The sequence below is a fragment of the Phalacrocorax carbo genome, chromosome 3 (genome assembly GCF_963921805.1).
Source record: "Phalacrocorax carbo chromosome 3, bPhaCar2.1, whole genome shotgun sequence".
Classification (NCBI taxonomy): domain Eukaryota; kingdom Metazoa; phylum Chordata; class Aves; order Suliformes; family Phalacrocoracidae; genus Phalacrocorax; species Phalacrocorax carbo.
The window spans coordinates 54,216,544-54,238,649 of record NC_087515.1 but is presented as its reverse complement, the minus strand read 5'-3'; the positions used below and the strand labels follow the sequence as shown (position 1 = coordinate 54,238,649).

Genomic DNA, 22,106 nt, shown 5'->3' with positions numbered 1-22,106 from the left:
CAACACTTGAGAAAAAGTCATTTTGCACGTGCTGCTCAAAACAACATTGCAAACAGGCAAAGCAAGCAGTCCTAAGTGCCCTATGAAAGCTCTTTGCTACATCTACGGTGGCAAGCCTAACTCAGTTTGCTTTATAAATGAAACACTACAGGATTATATTAAGGACACTGTGGCATACTTTAAATAACAGGCTGTTTCTTCTGCAGTGTAAGATGGCAGCAGAGGGAAGTGGAGGAGGAAGAAAGCCCTGCCTCTCCAGGGCCCTCTTACTTTCCACCCCTTCCCACCTACTCAACTGCACCAGAGGAGAGAAATCTCCTTTCTGCCCCAGCACCACCTTGGCACAAGCAACAAGTAACATGGCCAAGGGCTCCTCTAAACTCCAGTGGAGAGTAGACTGCATACAGGGAATTAAAATGATCTTGAGGATTAACATGGCCCCGATACTATCACAAAGCCTTACTCGGATGCGCGGTTCTCACATTGCTAAGCCTATAGTTGTACGTGGAAGGAGTTAGCTTCACTGTCTCGTAACAGCCAGCCAAGATGATGAACTTGAAGCAGTTCTCAATTTCCTCTGGTTTTGTTTCTAGAAAGCTCAGTCATGAGAAGCGTCAGTTTCCACCTTGGTTTGGCTGCAGTCAATGAGCAGGCATCAGGGTGCCTCTATGCAAAGCAGGATGGATGCAAAGCCTCAGAGGGGTTTACAAACTGCAGCCTACATAGTGTAACTTTACCCAGAGGTGAAATAACACCCCTTTCATAGCACAAGAATAGCTATTAGTACTCCTATAATTTATTTATGAAGGCAGATTAGAAGCTAAGTCAATTGCTATTACAGCCCTTGTGTACCTGTCCACACCACTGTGACATTGTTGGCAGATCTTTTGTTTATGCAAAGTTCACCTGGTGCAGAGAATCAGCAGGAGGCTAGTTTGCCACTCACCCTGGGGGCACAAGGTGGATCTCAGCACAAGAAGCTAATGTTCCCCCAACACAGCGGCAGCAAGACAAGTTAGCAACCACTGCTCCTCTGACAAGCAAATACCTTCCTGAGTAAATACCCCCAGCATCACTAAAGAAGCCATTTGTTCTGTGTGTCCATGTCCCCTTCTCAGTCTTGGCATATGGCAGAGTTATGTCCCAAACAGCCTGCAGGAGCCCAGGATGCTCTGCTCACCCCTGGGGTATAAACCACTCTCCCACTACCCCAGCAAGCAAACAGCAATGTGCATACACGGCACTAATACCCAAGACAACATGTTGCCTCTGTGTGTTTGGCCAACTTCATGAGCCAGTGCAGAAGAGCCATGCGTACCCTTTGTGGTGCTTTGCTGTCCTCTGATAAGGGGGAGGAGGAAGATGTATTCCCACCTCTTCCACTTCTGGCACAAATGGTATCCATGAGAACTGCAATGTATTCCACATTAAGTGCTTCCTTCCTTGGCATACATCTTGGCTTTCAGTCTTTTGGAAAAAGAGACTGAGGACAACATGTCCCTAAATTATTTAAAAATAAAAAGTAAGTTTGATTGCTTGCCCAACCTTTGTTCTCCAAGCACACTTATTTTTAAAATTTTTATTGTTACCACATTGTTGAGGCTTGCAGCATTCAATTTCCTTATTAGAGGTTCACTCTGTGGAGTTCAGTGTTAGGAAGAGTTTATCAGGGTTGTCATTTTACAAAAAGGGGATTAACAGGCAGCTGAACCAGTCAGTGAATATATACTTGGAGCCAGACAATATTTTCTTAAAGTTAGAAGCCCAAAGGCTTTTGGTTTTTGCTTTGTTTCTTTAAACTTGAAACACAACAGAGGGTGTATAACCCTTACTGGTCTTTTAGCTCATTTCAAGACCAACACAGACAAAAGTCTGTTCTAGTTAATTGTCAACTCTCTGCAACTAACACTCTTCCATAAAGGTTGAGACATTTAGAGGAAGGAGGACTAGAACCAAACATTACTTTTTAGCTATTTGTCAAATGGGATAATGGGATCAAGCAGGAAGAGTGTATTCATAGTAAAGCATGAAAAGTATCTTGGAGATATAAAAGCAACTCAAAGTGCAATCTGGTGAATGGCTAACACACCCTTTGGGGAGCACGAGACTTGAGCTGAACAAGGCTTCCAGTCTGCAATTAACATTTACCCAATTCAAATTTCATAAAAAGTCATAGCAAAAAAAACCTGGCAGCCTATCAGAACCAATATTTTTTCATTTGCAACACTGTCATTAGAAAGTTCTCCCCAATGCTAATGTGTAACAAAGCTAAATTCACCCTATCTGACCAACCCAGGAGTCACAACTGGTTTGAAGAAAGACAACATCTCAACACCAATTAATAAAGGTAACTTGCTGTGTGCCATTACACCTGTTCTATTAAAAGCAGGTGTTTTTCTAGTTAATCCTTTCCACTGTAAATTCAAACTGGAAACCAGGTTTCTACCTCTTCTCTAACTTGCATTGATGAAGAGAAGTTTGAAGTCTATGGCTTTAGCCTGCTGGATTGTCAGTAGTTACGGTGAGCTGTAGTGCTGTTGCCATACTCACCGTAGAGAAGTAGCAGCTCACACAGGTACACATCCTCAACTACCAAAGCACAACTACTCCATACAGCCATTTTACAGTATAAAGCTGGTGAAGGGTCTAGAGAACAAGTCTTATAAAGAGCGGCTGAGGGAACTGGGGTTGTTTAGTCTGAAGAAAAGGAGGCTGAGGGGAGAACTTACCCTCTCTACAACTACCTGAAAGGAGGTTGCAGAGAGGTGGGTGTCAGTCTCTTCTCCCAATTAACAAGCGATTGGATGAGAGGCTAAGTCCTCCAGTTGCACCAGGGGAGGTTTAGACTGGATATTAGGAAAAATTTCTTCACCAAAATGGTTGTCAGGCACTGAAACAGGCTGCCCAGGGAAGTGGTTGAGTCACCATCCCTGGAGGTATTTAAAAGATGCATAGGTGTGGTGCTTAGGGACATGGTTTAGCGGTAGACTTGGCAGTGTTAGGTTTATGATTGGACTTGATGATCGTAAGGGTCTTTTCCAACCTAAACGGTTCTACAAATTCTTTTACGTGACCTAGTCTGACTTGATTCATGTGAACAGATAAGCACCCCCAACTCGAGCTAGACTACTGAAGTAAGGACAAGTCATTAACCACAATAGCAGTTTAGCTTCCCATATGCTGTATGACAGCAGACATTGCATATGGAGAAGTGAGAATATTATGTTCCTATATCAGAAAGGAGATAGGAGGAAAAGGGACAGAAGAAAACTCAACTACTACTAGAAATACAAAAAAACTTCCCCAAAGAGCATAGTGTCAAAGATGAAACGCTCTCCCCTGATTTTATGAAATAATTTATCTCTACCTTTGACATCAAATGGAACTGACTTAACTTGCAAGATCTAAAGGCAGCTGCTACTTTCATTCCATTCTTAAGTTAAACCATGCCCGCTCTATTTCACTCTTCAGTTGACTTGGTGACTCAGGCTGTACCAGCCACTCAAAGCAACATGATGCTTATGACCACTGCAAAGTACATGCCTCTCTACATTCTCCAAGGCTAAACTTCATTGTCTCAAACTGCAAGCTGTTTCCATTACTTTCATCAGACTCATACAGACCCAGCTTAAGTTATTTATTAGTCAGCACACCAATGGCCCCAAAAGGCATACACTACTACAAAAAACACATCTATTTTGATTAATTGGTCTACTGCTTTCTCCAGTTATTCCAAATACTTTCTAAAATTAACTATAATTTTCCCCTTTTCAAATATCACTCAGATAAGAGTGGCTGAAATCAAATGCTAGCTTGCTCTGTCGTAAAGCTAAAATAACTGTCTTTAACCTAGAGATAGTTTGTTCTGAGCATGACTGGGCAAAAATCTCACAACACCACCTTTTCCAGTAGCATCAACACTGAAGGCTAGATCAGCCACCCTGAGTACAAAGCCATCTGCCCAGCCAAGGACAAGCATGCAGTATTACTTGCTCTTACACAGTGACCAGCCCCCAGTATAGATGAGACTAGACTGAAGGCAGCTAACGGATTCAGTCTGGAGGCTCCAGAGTAGCTGATGTATCTGCACTAAGTAGCCAAAAGGAAGAATGGGGCAGAAGGCATTGCATGAAAAGTAATAACGTTATACTTGTATACAGCTGTATAGTATCTTCTACATTCCATGGCTTCAAACATACACTGTGCTACCAGGCAAAAGGTGAAAACCTGGCCATACTCATGCCACTGTTTATACATGCAAATGAATAGTACTTGCAAACTCGCTACTTCAGGGACACATACATGGACAGCAAAAACGAAATTTTTCAGAAGGAACATCCTCTCTTTATTACAGAAATAATGAAACAGAACACCCAATTTATTTGGGCCTATATATGCTGAAGCAGCTTTGAAATTTAAGTCAAAAGTATGTTTAAAAAAGTACTTTGAATAGTTGCACATCAGAGTCACTGACGGGAGATAAATAATCCCTAGTGGCCTCCAATTTGAGGCATGTGGCAGATTTTTCCCTCAAGCAGTTTGTTATGAATACTAACAATGCTTTCCATTTTCAGGTTCCTAGCAGCAGAACAGGTGACCTGAAGAAAAGCATTTTGCTTTATTTCTGCAACACAATTCTTAAACACTGGGTTGGAGGGCTGTTTTCCCCAGTATGAAACCATCCATAACTCACTTGGCATTGACAGCGACATCTTGAATAATCTTTAGGGAGTCTCAAAAGGCATGCACTTTGAAACAGGTTCATCTTTAGAAAGTACTTTTGAGTTTCAGAAAGGCCCAGGGAAATCTCTCTGGAAGGGGGACACATTTAACTGCACATTCCCAGCTACTGAACACAGGCACATTACCAGATTTTTTAACAGCTTCTGTGGAGAATGCTCTCTGCTCTAAGTTGAGAGCAATTGTGTGGAATTCAGAAGCTGTACTCCAATAAATCCATGCTGAAACTACAGCCACAGCTCTTCAAAAACAAAGATATAAGCAGACAGATAATATAAAGAAAACTACACATGCTCTGATAATCCACTGTTGATGGGTAGAGATTCTACCAACCTCCTACTAACAAAGAAATTATTAATTGATACCAGTCTCATTCATTCCACTAGAATTACCTGTTTAGTCAAGTGTCAGTGAATTGTCATGTCTCCTGGCAGTTAAAGGTCTGGTCTTTCTACAAGTGATATCCTGCGCTTATGCTCCCATCTCCCCCAGAAAATTAAAATAATTGCAACCCCTGCTTCTTTCAGTGCTTACAGGCTACCTGCTGTACTCTGTAACTATATGCGTATACTGAATACATGCAGATGCAGCTTAAGGTCTGAAATGCCTATTCAAAGAAACAACAGTTTACAGCTGGCTTAAGAAAGAAGCACATGGAATCAAAGATCTTTTTCCTTTTTTCATGTTGTTTCCCAGTCCTGAACAGTATTTCCATGAAACACCTAAACCACGATCATAGACAAAATCACGCATGATAAAAAGATTGAAAGCATTATCGGAAGTGACTTGTTAACACTGTAAGCCTACAGATAATGCATCTCAGCAAGTTCAGCTATTATTTGGTCAATATTTCTCATTTGACTTAATGGAACATGATGGATAGCCAAACCAGAGGTGTTCTTTCTTCAACATCCTGAGTCAAACAAGTATCCCAACGTAAAAGAGCAAAACATTTCAGCAGAACAGGACATTTCAAAAAAGCATATACCTCTTCACACAAACACAAGTGCTGTAGGAAGTAGTAATGACCTTTATATATGTTACTTTGAAATCTGTTACAGATCTTTTCTACCAATCCCCTCAAGATGAAATATAAAAATACTTCAAAAAACAAAATGAAATCTTACGGCTCGAAATGCAGTAAGCCAGCCTGCAGTTGATCCTCCTGAACAGTTGCTTGTTGATTGGCCAAAGTATAAGTGTAAAGAGTTGAATGAAGTTAATGATCAGTCCTGACACTATAAATATGTAGCAGATCAGAAGGTGGCAAATGAATTGAGACTTCAGGAAGCCAATGATGTCCATGATTTGCTGAGAAAGCATGAGGGTACTTTCAGACCCAAAATTCAGAAGACAACCTGCAAAATCAAACAGTATCAGTGGTTACAGAGTGCATTTATTTCTGTAAACTGTTAATACAGACTTTCCATTTTACACTTAAATACACTAAAATGAAAGTTAATTCTATAGTAGAAAAAGGCCAGATGACAATATTTGCATAAGGGAGCATGGAAAGAGAATACCATATTTCTGAATCAATTTACATTTGGCTTTGGAAACAAATTTTCACATTTCAGCCCTACTACAGCAAAACTGTATGAACAGATGACCGCATTCCATAGACTAAAATACTCCTCTATCAGGTCTTTACTGATAAAATATGAGCCAAATAATCCACTTGTATTTTGATTTAAATGGTCTGACCTTCATAAGACATGTACTGTGGCCTCTGCTATCTTCAAGAGCAGCTGCAAAGCAAATGCAAGCTTTAGACATTTATGTTAGAAGTTGTGCCTTCCTCTACAGGCTATGCCAGCCACGCTCCCCAACCAAGAAGTAGCAGCAGGCCCTCAATCTAGCTTTATTGGCTTGTTCCCTTCTCACATTCAAATATCAGTTGATTTTGGCAGAAGAATAAAAGTTTGGCTAAGCACAATACACACAATATGTTCAATTACTCCTTTGGACTGTAATTCTGTCAATTATACTCCACAAGCCTAAAAAGGAAACATCAACAATAGTTCTAACCCATGACTCAGCAGTGTTTCCAGAAAAAAAAAAAAAAAATCTTAGGTTACTTAGGAATTGTTTGTATCACTTTGGAAAGGAGCAGTCCAACCTTAGCAGCTAAGCATTCAGAGGAAGCGTCCTCTGCCAAGTATTCTATAGCCTACCAAATACCACACTGACCTCCCCCCACCATCACTACCACCAATGCTAGTCTCATCTGTTAGGAGAAAAAATATGAAGACATGATCTCTCAGTAAACAACACCCAAGTATTCCGAATACAGTTAAGCAGGAGGTGCTGCCACCTTGTTCCATTCCTACACTGTTTCTCCCTCTGAGGCGCAGGAGGGTTTGCCCAGGGAGGAAGGCCTGACTGAGACAGTATTTCTGAATGTGCCAGTCATAGGCAATAACAAAATGGCAGCTGTCAGCATCTCAGGGAATTAACTGATGAAAAAAAAATCTTTATGCCTACCCTTTTAGTTTATATGAGACCCCATTATGTGAGGCACTGAGTCTACATCAGTGTCCTGAAACATTTGTTTTACTGCCCTTGCTGACTATGCTTACCACAGCAAAGAGCACACACAAGAATTGCTGCAAAGCAATAGGAAGATATTTAGCCAGGTTTTCAACCGCAAGGAAGATGAAGAAAAATTTAAGAAAGAGAACCTGTATTGTTGTATCATTTATATAAAGAATTTATGGCAGTCCCAAGCCTATTATTAGCGGACAAAATGTGCCCTTTGTGTATTACAGACTTTGTTCCCTTTATCTTGCTGTACTATTCAGTACCAAAGCAGACACCATCTGTAGCTCAGAATGGCAGAACAGGCCTCTGTTCATTGTTGTAACTACTGTCATGATCCTTGCAAAAAGCTTTTCCAGCTTTAACAAACCATTCTATTAAAGATAGCTTTCTGAGGGTGGCAGACAATTTATTAGCATGGGCTTTGACCAAAGGCTTTGTTTTTGTTGAAGGCTAAGTAGAATGAGAAATGTTGTCTAGTAGGAACCATTGCAATGATTCATGCCCCAGCCCCTCCATCGCACACTCTGGAGACAGAGCCAAACGCTTAAATAAACAAACAAACAAACAAAAAGGCAACCCCAAGTTTTGAATAAGTTTACAGTGAAAGATACAAGATTTCACTTCCCTAATTCAGACTACTGTACTTCACCAAGTAGCAGGATTAGATCACTTCTTCAAAAGTCACAAAGGAAGCAACCACTTACTTACAAGTGGATGGTTTAAAAGACACTGCAGTGCCTAAAAGCCTGGTGACTGGGTTTAAGCCAATGTCCTCGGCTAAAAGTGATCAAAAGTTTTTTCTGCTAGCTGGCCTGTTTAACTATATCTCACAAAACTACTCTAATCTAATGTAATTCCCAGATATCAGTAAGGGACTGGATAAAAAAAAAAAATCCATACATAAAATAAGATTAAAGCACTGTCTACTTACAGTGGAGACCTGCAAAATTCACTGTTTCACATAATCAACAGAAATCTACTGTACTAAGCAGTTGATCAACAGACTTTGTGACAAGGAAGAACTCACCAGACCGTTAGTTCACCAATTCGTTTTTTTCATTGTAATAGTAGTCAAACTGCCTTAAAATATAGTGTTTATGTGAATCGTTTACTTCATACTGGGTCTTTAAAACAAAACTTCACAGCATTAAAACAAACAAAGATGAGATGACCCTGATAATAGATAATTACTGTCTTACAATTTTATGAAGCCAGAATGGACTGTTTGAAAGTAATTTATTCCTTGCTTTCACACCTTAGTCACCAAATTTCAAATATGTAAAGCTTCTAAGACATGTTTTAAAGGCAAACTACATCTACTTAAGCAGTACCACTGAAATGCATCTAACCTAACTTGCTTGTAAAAGGAACAAGAAATTAGAGCCACTGTTTAAATTTTGCTTTTCTGAAAAGTAGGGAGACTAGAGAGATTAATTTCCTTTTCCGATTAAATGCAAGCTGTTTTCCCTACAAAATTTGCAACCCAAGTACATAGAGTGCTAGCTATGTGTTTTGTTTCTCACGCATAAACTCATTCTTTGAAGATTTTTTTTAATATGATACTTTTGCACTGTTTTCATTACCCAAACTCCAAGAAGTGCAGTTTACTCTTAGTACAAGCAACAAAAGAGTAGAATTTTTTTTCAAGAATCAATTTTGAGCTTATGAAGGAGGTCTAGAATCTTGCTTTTTAAGAGTTCATAGAATCTTCTTCCACTTGCTCTTTGTCTTACTCAAGTTCCTCATGGGTAACATTAATGTAACATCAGTTTAAGTTATAAAGAATCAGGTCTTTAATTCTTAATCCATGATGCTAGTTTAATAAATTAAACTGATTTCCTTATAGACAACGACTGAAAATTACAGCAATCTTTTGAAAACAAAAGGGCCAATCAATGCATTTTCTCAGAAGCTATTAAGACTGGAGAGCTGCCAAGAAACTCTCTTCTGTCAAATACCCCTTAAAACGAGAAAATGGCCAACCAGAGCATCAAAAAGATCAAAAAGGGACATTCCTTAGTAACAGTTTTCCTCTGGATAGAAAATAAAAGACTCAAACCTCAAAGGTCGGTCTATTCATGTGACTAAGAGATCACAGGATCAGGTTTAAAAGTGAACTCCGTGACTATTAGCTCTCCATCTTTCCTCGCCCTTGCCCCCCACCCCCCGTTTCATTCTTCAGCAAGATTCACTGTGATTTCTACTTCAACTACTCTCAGCATTTCTGCTTAGAATAACTGACCAAGAGGACATAGATGAAAAGACAATGTCACACCAGTGATATGCAAGGTGAACACCTTTCATCTGGCAGAGGCTGGGCCAGTTAACGATGCTGTTTTGTACTTCAAAGTCTGTAAAAGTTTGGAGGCTACAACTAGTGATCTCGTAAAGAATACAACTGCTTGCACTTTTACAGAAAGCACAAGAATGAAACAAAGAACTCACCCACCTTCTCCAACATTTATGTAGTAAATACAGTCCTTGGAGCGTGGAAAGCAACATGGCACCTATCTGACAGCATCTGGACTAAGCTAATACTGTCCATACTTACAAATAGATGCAAGACAGCGCTATACCCTGTTACTTGCAGAACAGCACGTTTCAAGCCTATGCGAAGGTTTTCACTTACGTCTACTCTTTGATAAAGTCCTTAAATGCTTTGCTGCAAGTTAAGAACCACCAAGCATATGATGATGATGATGCATCTTGCATTTTCTCATCTAAACCAAGTTCTTGGATGGATAGTTACCAAGGTCAGGACTATGAAAATAAGCTCAGGTCAAATTACAGCAGTTTCAGTAATACCTCTAAGTGAATTTCAGTTGCTATCAGAACAGCACAGATAGAAGCAAGCAGCACTGTATTTCATATCAGAGTCCACTTTAACAATGCTTCTGTATATAGAATATATCTGCAAGGCAAGACACAGGAAGCCCTTATGCTCCTCTCTTTCTATCAGTGAGCATCAAAAGTCAGCAAAAGTGAGACTGTGTCCGTGTATGTATTTGCCTTCAGAGAGACTATACCTGTACATGCTACAAGAAAAAAACCCAAGTCTGGAGGAAGAATTATCCATCTATTTGCCTCATGCCTAATTAGGGTTTGTATCACTTCCCACCTCCCCCAAAGGCAACTACTAGAGCATTATCTCCTGTGTTGGATTTACGTGGCAAGGCTTTGGGGGGGAGGGGAGCTGCAGGGTGGCTTCTGTGAGAAGACACCACGAGCTGCCCCCAATATCAGACAGAGCCAGTTCCAGCCAGCTCCAGAAGGGACTCACCACAGGCCAAAGCTGAACCCATCAGCCATGCTGGTGGCACCCCTGTGATAACACATTTAAGAAAGGGTAAAAAATGCTGCACAGCAGCTGTGAGTGAGGAGTGAGAAAAACATGAGAGAAACGACTCTGCAGACACCCATGTCAGTGAAGAAAGAGAGGGAGGAGGCACTCCAGGCACAGGAGCAGAGATTCCCCTGCAGCCTGTGGTGAAGACCATGGTGAAGCAGATTCCCCTGCAGCCTGTGGTGAAGACCATGGTGAAGCAGGTTGTCCCACTGCAGCCCATGGAGGGAAGCCCACTCAGGAGCAGGTTTTCTGGCAGGAGCTGGAGCCTGTGGGGGACCCAAACTGGAGCAGTCTGTTCCTGAAGGACTGTACCCTGTGGGAAGGAACCTAGCAGGAGCAGGGGAACAGCATGAGGAAGAAGGGGCTGCAGAAAAGAACTGTTATGAACTGACTGCAACCCCTATTCCCATTCCCCTGCACTGCTCGGGTGGGGGTGGGGGGGGCAGGTAGAAGAGCCAGGAGTCAAGCTGAGCCTTGAACGCTCAAGAAGCCTTCCCTTCCGGGAAGAAGGGGCTTGGGGGGAAGGTAGTTTTAGTTTTGTCTCTGTTTTTCGCTGACATACTCTGTTATCAGTTGGCAATAAATTAAATTAGTCTTCCCCAAGTGGAGTCTGTTTTGCCCACAATGGTAACTGCTGAATGATCTGCCTGTCCTTATCTCAACCTATGAGCTTTTCTTCTTTTCTTCCCCTGTCCTGCTGAGGCAGTGGAGTGAGGGAGCAGTCTGATGTGCAGTCAGACAAGGTCAACCCACCATATCTCATCAGGAAAGTCCCAAATCAGGGAAGAATTTGAGCATATCTTAAGGCTCCCTAAAGTTAAGGGAACCTAAGAATGTTTTTAAGTTCATGCATTCCTGAACTTCGTATTTTGTAATGCACGCTGCTACAAAAGAAAGACCAGTCAGCTGGCTGTTTCAAAGACTGAAGATTGAATACCACCTACGAGCAAGTTTTAGGATTTCCAGTTCATAGATTTGCTATAGACCTGAACATTTATTTATTTTCTATTGAACTCAGAGATAATAGCATAACAGAGTATAAACTGAAGAAATGAATATAACCCAGGAGTTTTTTAAATGCTTTCCCCCTCCCCTTTTTTATTTTCTTCCTGCTGTGATCTAGTGTAAAGCAAGACAGCTACACAATCTGCATGCCTGCCAGGATGCAAGTTCTCTAGCTGTATATGCATACTCTCTGCTGGTAAAATGCACAGCACAGCACAGCACAGCTTCTGTTAGCCCTGACAGCCTCAATCCTTGTCCTCTTACCATGCCAAAAGTGTTTATACAGCAAGGCAAAGGGGATGACATCAGCCTGGGAGAGGCATGCATAGTCTGGGAAGGAGAGGGAAAGATGGGGAGCTACTGCCCAAGTTCTGGTGAGAAGCAGTTCAGTCTTGCTCCTTCTTCTAGGAGCATGAAATACTCAGGGAGGAGGATGCTGAACAAGGAAGCCATAGCAAGCTGGGCTTAAACACAAGGTAATACAGGACTTCTGTAAGTGCAGTGTTTAGGGACTACAGGGCCTGATGCTGAAGGAGGCATTTATCTGAAGAGGGCAAACCCCTTGAAGTTAAGCATTTCTATTCCAAGCTCCTGCAGAGATCTTAAAAAAATACATTGAGGAGAAGTCCTCTCGGGTACAGAACATCGAGTTCACAAAAACAGCAGTGGAAGGCAAGTTGGTTCTATCCAGCATGCCAAGTATAGCTCTTCAACTGTTTCCCACCCAAGTTCCTGTATTTTAATACATTCATATATACATGTATATAGGTATGTATTTATTTATCCAAAGCACAATTATCTGCAATTTGCTTGGGAAAAATAAAAGAAAGAGCTGCATTAAGGTATGTAAGACCTGGAGGAGCCTCTCAGACTTCACCCCTAGACTTCAGTTCTGGGGACAACAGAGTCCCTCTGTTTCCTCTTTTGCTTTATCTGGGTCCATCAATCTAACGAGTTACTTGTGCTGCCAACAAGGACAACATAACAAACAAATCAAATTTAGGGACCGTGCAAGACAGTGGGACTAAACAGCAATCAACAATTTACAAGAAAGTATACTAAGAATCTAAGCAGGATGTGGGCTGCGCTGTCACAGAAACATAAGCGACCTGTATAGTTCCTCAAAAATAACCAGGTGAACAACAACAGTCTAGGGCAAGTAACTATATCATGTGCTCATTGCCAATTTAATATTTGGTCTCATAGGCAACATTAAGTGCTTAGCCAAAGGTAACCAGGGCACATATTACTGTCATCTGGCACCCTCCTCTATAAAAAACAACCCCCCCAAAATGTGTTTTTACAAACCCACCTCAGTGGATGATCTGGCTTGGTCCAAAAATATAGGTGGCTTATCAAATAACAGGATCTGAATGTCTGCAACAAACTAAACCTTCTCAAATATAAATATATGTATGTATGTACATAAGTAAGGATGTTTTTGTGTTTATGACACATGAATTTGTGTACAGAACAGTCATTTGAGGCAACTGTACTCTTGAGGTACAGAGAGCAGAGTCTGTCTAGTTAAGCCATTGGTCCTCAGTGCGCGGCCTGGGAGAAATCTCTCAATGGCGAGATCCACACCACCACGCCTGTGCACAGAAAATTACCACATTAAAAACTACAGAGGTAGCAGGGGCAGTACAGCAGGATGTTGCCACCTGCATTATGATATTTATCCAACATCAAGGGCACACAGCACTATGGTTGATCACCTCTGCACTAGGCATTTCAGGAACAAATCCAACACAGGAGTACCTACTGAGTTCTCCAGTGGCTATTACAAAAACATTTCTTTTAGAAGAGCCCAAAGAAATAGGGGGAGAGAGGGAGGTAGACAAAAGATCATTCAGGAGCTTGTATAAAACCATGGTTGGTTTGGGGGTTTTTTGGTTGGTTGTTTGTTTGGGGGTTGGGTTTGGTTGGTTGGTTGGTTTTTTGATTGCACTGGGAGCCCAAACATTCCTTTGGTGAGAGATAAGCTTTGGAAAGGAGGTCTCTCCTATGCAGGCTCAGGGTTTATGCTTGCCAAACACCTATCACTGTCACCTTGTTTTAAAGAACTGTAAATTACATTCACAGCAATGCAGAGGGTCAGCACGAGGTACAGGAACTGCTTAGACTCTCAACAGACAAAATACTTCCCCCACATCCAAACCAGCTTTAGGTGTGAAGGAACAAGGAAACATGGATCACATGTTTAAAGTTTTAAATATTTCATACTCGTATTCTCACCCACAATGAGTTACTTACAAAGTTAGACTACAAAAGCATCACCTCCTAACTCCAGTTCTGCGACAGACAGCTTTCCACACCACAAGCACACATAGCACTTGTTTCCAGAAGTTTCACATCCACTCAGCACTTAGTAACATGAGCAAGTCCACTTATATATGCAAGATGATGATTAGAAAACAGTGTGGATTTTTGTCAATTCTTTCCTGGATTTATCCATCCCCTTTCATCTGAAAAGCTCCAGCATTTAGAAGACACTAGTGAAGTAAGCCTGACAAGATCTGTCTTGCTGTCCATCTTACACACCAGGAACTCAGAACGACGCTGTTAGAGAGCTTGTAACATTCACACAGCAAATCCATGGCAGAACCAACTCCAGAACCATGACCTGTCAATTCCCCAGGCTCCATCTTTCAACATAAAACAGTACTTTTCATCCTCCTTTGTTTACCTTCTTGCCCATGGTCACATTTCCCTTGCAACAGCTTCTGACAGGCTGCTGTTGGGGAACAGACACATCCCACAAGGACCTTCAGTGACAGCAGATGATGCAACAGGTATAAATGCAGGAGACTGTTCAAACCAGGAGGTATGTACTGATCTAATGAACTCTACTTTCCCTTCCTTTCTCCATTCCTCAGGAAATGAAACCAAGGATTCAGCAACTTGGATGGCTCTGTACCATAAACTGGAAGTTACAACTTCAGTACCAAGCCGACAGTATTGTGTACAAGTGCACACAAACGTCCATCTCTTTCACTATTCCTACCCAGGAAGAAATTAAAGGCATTGCACTAGATGCTTCAAGGACAACAATCAGAAGATCAAAATCACCAGCACTGGGAAAATGATAATTTTGTTTCCTCAGTACAGTCCCATAAAATGACCTCTTTATATTTTCTGGAATTGTGATTTACATTGCAGTAATTTTGGGCAGCCTCTTTAAGCCTTTTCCTAGAAGTCTAATTCCTAACTTGTGTGGCTTTGTTGTTTTGTTTATTCAAGAAAGCCAGAAAATGCAACTAATGAAAAAATAGGATTTGTGGCAGCAAAAATCTTAAGAAAAGATCTGGGAAGTGGCAGAGATGGGGCATAAATCACTGAGCTGAGAAAAACACCATGGTGGCAGTACCACTGGTTTACAGGTAGGACTTCCGCCACCAGCTGTGGGCTGGTAACAAATTTTCTACTGTCCCAAAAAACCCAGTATAAATACTTTTAACATAGTGTCTCTTTCTGAGCAGCTGTATGGCCTGCTGGAGAAAACCCCGTTCTCTCATTTGGTGGATCTGAGCCCTGCTGACAACGCTACCACAGACACAGCGGGTACATGGGACAGACCGCATCCTCCGTGCTTCCTAATCACAGGGATACGAGGGAACAGCGCTGACCTCGGCTGTGAGGGGATCCAAAAGCTTCCAGTGCAAATCACAAGATGTTGTTAACAGCACTGGAAATGAAAAGTGCCATCCACCTGATTACAGCTCCAAGTGAGCTGTTAGCTTTTTTGATCTTCTATGACAGTAGACTGCCTCCTTCAGCTAAGCCATTTGCATATTTTTAATTAATATGAAATAACATTCATTAGTATGCTCTCTGAATACTAAGAAAATGTTAAACAGGAAAAGATTTGCAAGATCGTTTTTAACTTCCAAGTATTCATTTAATTGGGCTGTATTCTATCATATGACACTGTAGAGTATGAAGTAGTTGAATTTCTCCTTTATGAAAATCACATCCCAAAACTGGAAACGACAACACATACACAAGATGTAGCCACAGCAAGACAGGGATACACAGGATATTAATATTTCTTCATTAAGTGTTTTCTAATGGCTCTTTCTGTAGAAAATAGTTTAACTGAAGAATGAATGTGGCAGGGAAGCTTCCAGATTTATTCTTCTAAGAAAACCAACTCCTGCCTTAAAAAGTTAACACCCAATACTTAGAAAAACATATGTCTTACAGCTGAGATGCAGTTGGCATGGTTCCAAGAAATAATACGCCAGCTTCAGTGAAAAGCTCAGCTGCACCCACACAAAACAGACATCCAGATGCCAGGTAAAAATCCAAATAAATATGGTGACTGCTTTGCTCACATTTCAGCGGTCCTATTCCACATCAGTTTTCACTTACCTCTGCATCTAAGACACAAGTATTCAGAACTGCTTTGCTACACCATGAACTCAGAATACTTTCAGCCTCCTCACTCTCCCTGATCATCAGTCCCATAACAGTCTGATTTAATTTGAGAACTTCAGAGAATAAAAGCCTTTATCACAGGCACCAGATTTATCAAGTCCAATAATAAAGGGAGGTTTCATTTTGGACCTGATTCAAATCCTGTTGAAGCCAAAAGAAATCTCTCAACAAGCTTCAATAGTCCTTGTTTGGAAAACATTATCCCTCAAAAACAGCCAAATGTGATCTAACTGATCAATGAACTTGTATTCTCAGCACCTAAAGCCAGGGCTAGTCAAAACCACCTTCAACTTCCAACAAAATTGTTCAGAGATAGTGCTTGATCCAACAGCATTTACATTACAGGATGGCAAGTGTGCAGATGTAACAGTTCCTAAACATGTTGGCAAGAATCCAGTAACATTTCCACATATTTTGCACTAAATTAAGCATCAGGTACATCAACACCTACCTGGATTTTCTACATCATCTCTGCAAAGGTTCAGGTGCCTAAATCCTTTTAAAAGCCCAGCTTTGAGCATTTGCCCTGCTAACTTCAAATAACTTTGAGACAGTTTTACACGGCTTAAATTCAGAATGAAGCTTTTCTCTGGCTTGGGTGAAATGCAGTATTTATGCACACTCCCACAGGCATAGGCGTGTAAAGACCAGACAGTGACACACTGATGGCTCAATGAACTTGGGAATAGCACTTTCCCAGTTATCTTTCTGCTTAATTATAACCCTATTGCACCTCTATCACCACTGGGCAACAGGAATTGCCAGTTTCTTTCAAATACTTTGATCCTCTAGATACTTGGTTTACATTTGTTGGTTGTGGGAAGAGAGTGGTAATGCTTCTGCCTACCATCTGCTAATCTGGCAACACTGATGTTACTGCATTGTTTTATGGTATTTTTCACTAATACCAGATCAAAGGAGGTGGGGGGGAATATGTGAATGTCTATGCAAGTTTCATCACTGTCTAAACATATCCTCAGAACCATAAAATAAACTAAAGCCTTGTTAACCCTCAACAAACCACCTGTGACTTGAAGGGGGGAAACCTCATAAACAATTCAAGTGCAGGTATAGACTGCTGCAGACAGAATGCTTCCAGACCTTCCAGAAGTGCAAAGCAGCATCTGTAGCAATGGTAGTTTCCAAAGTGCTGAAAAACCCGGTAAGAGGAGGCAATCTATGATGCAAGAAGACAGGGATAACACGGACAGAGGGAGAAGCAGGACACAGTTTAGCTTTCACACAGTGGTTGTCACTTGAAATTAATTAAAAATCACATGCCATTTCTACACATAGATTTTCCCCAAATATGTTCTTTCCCTGTCTTAAACAGCAGGTTTTATGTCAGGTCTTCCCCTTTTCCTGTCAGGTGAAAAAACTTGCATAATCTGTACATGCAAACCTTTTTGTTCACCTGGATCCTGCTGGAAAAATGTAACTGAAATTTAACTTTGTTGATCAGATTAAAAGCAAATCTGGTGCATGTCAGAAATTTTTCAGACATTAATAAAGAGTCACACATACACATGAAATCACTGTGCTTGTCTCTGCCTGCAGCTCCTAACCTTCTGGCAAGTAAACCCTCTCTCAGTGACCTTTACCTTGGACTTCTTTCCTGGCTAGAACTGGTTAATTGTCTTTCCCTGTTCCTGTTGTTTATGCTACAGCAGAAACCCCAAGCTAGGTCAGCCCTTCTGCAAGCAGCAGAAAATTACTTTAGTGTTAAGCTTTTCGTGGCAGAATATAACAGGACAGACAGAACGGCTGGAGGTAAAAACAGAGGTATATAAGTAAAAAAATCTTTAAGTTCAAAATGAAGAGCAGACCACTAGCAGGACCAGCCTCTGCCAACTCTGGGCTCACTAGAGTTATTAGACTGCTCGGTCCAGTTCCTAATACATGGTTTGTGTATGTACCTTTTAATTTCCTTTTCATATTTCGTTTTCAGGAAATCTATTACAGCCATCATCATCTTCTCCCATTAGCAAAGAGGGGTCTTTACAGCATCTTCACCCTTGCCACAACACACAGTTATTCATTCCCATTTCCTCTTTCCCTGACCTTACCTTGACCCTACCACATCTCCAGTCTGAGGCACTGGAGGAGGACAAGAGAAAAGCACAAAAACGAAGTGAGTCAGCAGTTTCTGAGAAGCACACGAGCATTAGTCAGAGGTGATCAGGGTACTTGCAACACAGCCAGATGTGAACGAGCTTAAGACCACCAAGCAACAGATTGGTGGGCATGCTTTCCCGAATGCCTGAAACTGAATCACTGGGGAAAGCCACCCTGTAGACAAAAGCACGTGGGGAAAAAACACATACTCAGCTGCCGCGTACCAGTCCTGAAATGCAACAAAGCATACAGAGTACTGCTCTCAGTCACATTTCTATTTTCCTTACAAAAAAGCCCACTGCATTCAGTGCAGCTAAATCAAACACACCTGAGGAGACAGTTGCCTTGACTCATGTAACTTTTTCTTTAATAAGGGAGGCCCAGAGTTGTAAAAGCTTTTGCTGACTAAAGCACTAAAGTGTAGTGCAACTACTACAGCGCGTTGTTACCCTCTTGTTCACCTGCTCCCTTACTGGGACATACCAACAGCACTAGTAGTGATGCAATTAGTTAGGGAAGTATTCTTCTACACCACGCAGTGGACGTTCGACTCTAAAATTTAAGACCAAATTACTAATACAAGTTCTAAGGGCCACAACTGCACGTCTGCGACATGAAAATAATAACTTGCTAACCTCAGCACAGCTGTGGCAGCGTCTTCTGTGTTGAAGAGACTTCAAGGGGCATTACTCGCGGTCTTCACCTTCCAGCAATAAAATCAGGATATACAACAGAAAACAATAAACCACCTCTTTTCAGCAGGGCACAGCACAGTCATAAGATCCTCATCCATCACCTGCAAGAGAACCCTTCTCCTACAGAGAAGTTCCTCTCCGTTATGGTACAACAAGCACATTAAACCATAAACGATGTACAAGCATCATTCCAGGAAAGCACGCCTCGCTCCAGAGAGAAGATGAACACTGCTTCAGTGACTCTGGATTTTGGCTGGACAGAGCAAGACTTCCTGATAAAACAGCCCCCCTACCAAACTGATGCCTACTGGGTTCAAGAAACACAGTTAACTACTGTGTTCTGGGCACAGCACTCTCTGTTCTGCGACTCTAGGCAGGCGCTGACCCCTCCGTGCAGTTTCTCCACTCCTAAAATATAATAGTTATGACTTCTTGTGAAGCACTTACTCAAATCTGCTATTTAAGTGCTTGCCAACCCCACAACCAAACTTTGCTTAATAGCAACCTTTATCCATCAGCAGCTTACAATACTTTCTCTGTTCATTGCAGGCTTCCTGATACGTTCTTCCATTATGAATCCCAGCCCTCTGTCTTCCATAAAATCCAGTTAAAGTTTCATTTGTAGGTACAGCTAATTCAGGCATTGTTATGCAAAACATTAATAGGAAAGAGCAAAGCTATGCATAACATTTACACAAATTCTTAAAATGAATCAAAATGTATTTTAATCCACAGTATTTGGAAAAACACAGCGTTAGATCAGATATAAACAGCTAGAGAAAGCTGCTGGTCAGGAACTCACAGCAAACATTTACAGCACATCAACTATTCTAGTGATCTACACAGTCAGTATTTATACAGAGGTAGTCCTGGCACACTATGAACAGACCTCTCTATGTTTACAGTAATCTTATCATTCACATGAGAAGTTAAAGAATGAAGGTTGCAAATTTCAGCTGAAGTTGTTCCACAGTAGTTTCTCTACTCCACCAGCTTTTAATTCTTTTGCAATTCACTCTTGGTGTGAAGCGGTTGCCCGCACAAGCTGAGGCTACAATCGCCTGGTACAACTTCCTGGGCTGGATGCATCACTGTTTTTAAAGAAATGCTTGGGGGACTTTTTTTTTTTTTTTGAGAGAGAGAGTTTCTTGCATCCTTCCACCTCTTGTAAAGCATTTTCAGTTTTCATGTAGCAGCAAGGTTGCTCTCTCCCATACAAGCACCTCCATAAGGTACATCATACTTAGGTGTTTGCACATGGTCTTGAAACACTCACAACCCTTCGAAATGCGTATCAAAGATAAAGACCAGAAGTCTCCGTGTGATATTGTTCAAACAGACTCTTTTCTTGGTTGTCTTTTCAGGCATAAGAGTGAGTACTCACTTGTTGAACTAAACGCTACCAAGGGCTACTTCCTAGTTAAACAATAATCACCTTGGAGCTTCCCCTACACCACACGATATCAGTCGGCACACCTTAAATCAGTTTGTGGCCGTTATTTAATACGGCTTAAGTATCTTTACGAAGAGAGAGAGCCAGATGAAAGGCAGCGCTCCTGCAACACGCGAACACACCGCCGGGGAGGCAGGCTTTCCCCCTCGGCCGCCCGGCCGCCGCTCACGCTGCCTCAGCTCACGGACTTATAAGTACCACGGAAAAAACAGCCGCCACGACACCCGCGACCGTGCGCTCGCATGTCCCCTCCGACACCCCCCACACCCCGCCGCGACCGGGGCAGGCGGCGCCCGCTCGCTACGGAGAAGCGCCTTCGGGGAGGAGGCAGTAAAAAGCGATCGCACCCGCCCGTTTCCACGGCAACCGCCCTACCCGCCCCACAGCCGCTCCCCCCTCAGCCCCCCCCCCCCCCCCCGCCACCGCCGAGAGAGGGCAACACCGAAAGTGGAAGGGGCCGCCGCCCGCCCTGCCCGGCCCGGCCCGGCCCGGCCGGCAGCGCCCCTCGCCCGCCGCCGCCGGAGGGGGCCCGGCGGGGCAAGGCCGGCGCAGCTCTGCCGTTTCCAAGGGAACCCCGGCGAGGGCCGCGCTCGCCACACAAAGGGGGCCGGGGGGCGGCAGGAAAATTCTCGGCGGCAGCGGGAGAAACGGCCCGACGGGGCCGGGCGGCGGCAGCGGCGGCGGCGGCGGCGGCGGCGGCGAACAGGGGGAGACCCGACCCGGCGGCGCATAAATCAGGGAACTTCTGTCCGCGCCGCGCCCCGCCTTGCCCTGCGCACCCCGCCGGCGGCTGCCGGCCCCTCGCCTCGCCGCTACGGCACGGGGAGCGGTTGTTTTGGGGATCGGGGCTGGGGTGGGTCTGGTTTTGGGGTGTTGGGGCACCACGCCGGCTGGAGAAGGGCGGCCCCGCACCTGAGGAGCTCGCTGGGCGCCAGGGGAAGAGCACGTACCTGGCGCCGCCGGGCCTTGGCATGCGTGTGAGGCGGCGGGAGCGGGCGGCGGGGCGACAGCCGAGCCCCACCAACTGCCACTAGTTTGCCCGCGCCGGGAGGCGGCCGGCTCGGGCGGGGCCGCCAGGCTCCACCCGCCGGGCGGCTCCGGCAAGAAAAAGGCGCCCCTCGCCTTGCCTTCCCTCCCCGCCGCCATGTCACTTCCTCCCGGGGCAGCGGGAAGGGGCGACCTCTCCCCGCTCTCGCCTGCTCCAAGGGAGGAGGGAGCGAAGCGGGAGGGCTCCGTTACGGTCCCCCGCTGCTGAGGAGGGGCTCAGGGCGGGAGGGCGGCCGGCCGGCTCCGAGGAAGGCGTCGGAGCCGGGCGGTGGCGGCCGCCCCTCGGGTGAGGCAGCGGCCCGGGCAGGGGTGCGCAGGGCAGCCCCTTCCCTTCCCCTGAGGGCCGCCGGCGGCTGGGCTGGCTGCTCGTCGTCCCTCACGGGGAGGCAAACGTGGGGTAGGGATGGAGGGGGCAGGCTGGGCTGTGTCTGCCGGAGGCCCTCCTGCAGGGCAGGCTGGAAGCTGTCACAGAGTGAAGGGCACCTGTGACTGCCACTTGGCGTAGGAATTGGGGAACAGAGTACCAACTCCACCACCTGGGTGCTGTGGAGAAAAATAAATGCGGATGGCAGTCATCCAAGCACCGACTGCCCTGACACGCGATATTCACTGTCTGTGAAAACGCAAATGCCAGGCTCAGACTGTGGAGTGAAAAACATCTTCCCTGAACAGAGACTAGGAAGAACCGAGTCTATTAAAGCACTGGAAGGTGATAACGCCCGGG

The 22,106-nt window shown here is 43.7% G+C and overlaps 1 protein-coding gene across 3 annotated transcripts in view; it reads right to left on the bottom strand.

Moving 5' to 3' along the window:
• Positions 1 to 21,503, bottom strand: part of AGPAT4 (1-acylglycerol-3-phosphate O-acyltransferase 4) — a 91,139-nt gene extending 69,636 nt beyond the window's left edge. Inside the window, exons 1-3 of one of the 3 annotated variants that reach the window (XM_064446944.1) lie at positions 21,286 to 21,342; positions 18,823 to 18,890; positions 5,868 to 6,098 (exon numbers count right to left, since the gene is read on the bottom strand). In XM_064446944.1, the coding sequence (XP_064303014.1) occupies positions 5,868 to 6,063 (196 nt within the window). In that variant the 5' untranslated portion in view covers positions 6,064 to 6,098; positions 18,823 to 18,890; positions 21,286 to 21,342. Of the gene's footprint in view, positions 1 to 5,867; positions 6,099 to 18,822; positions 18,891 to 21,285 lie in introns of all 3 variants that reach the window. The other 2 variants (XM_064446943.1, XM_064446945.1) reach the window with 2 other exon arrangements.
• Positions 21,504 to 22,106: the final 603 nt, after the last annotated feature.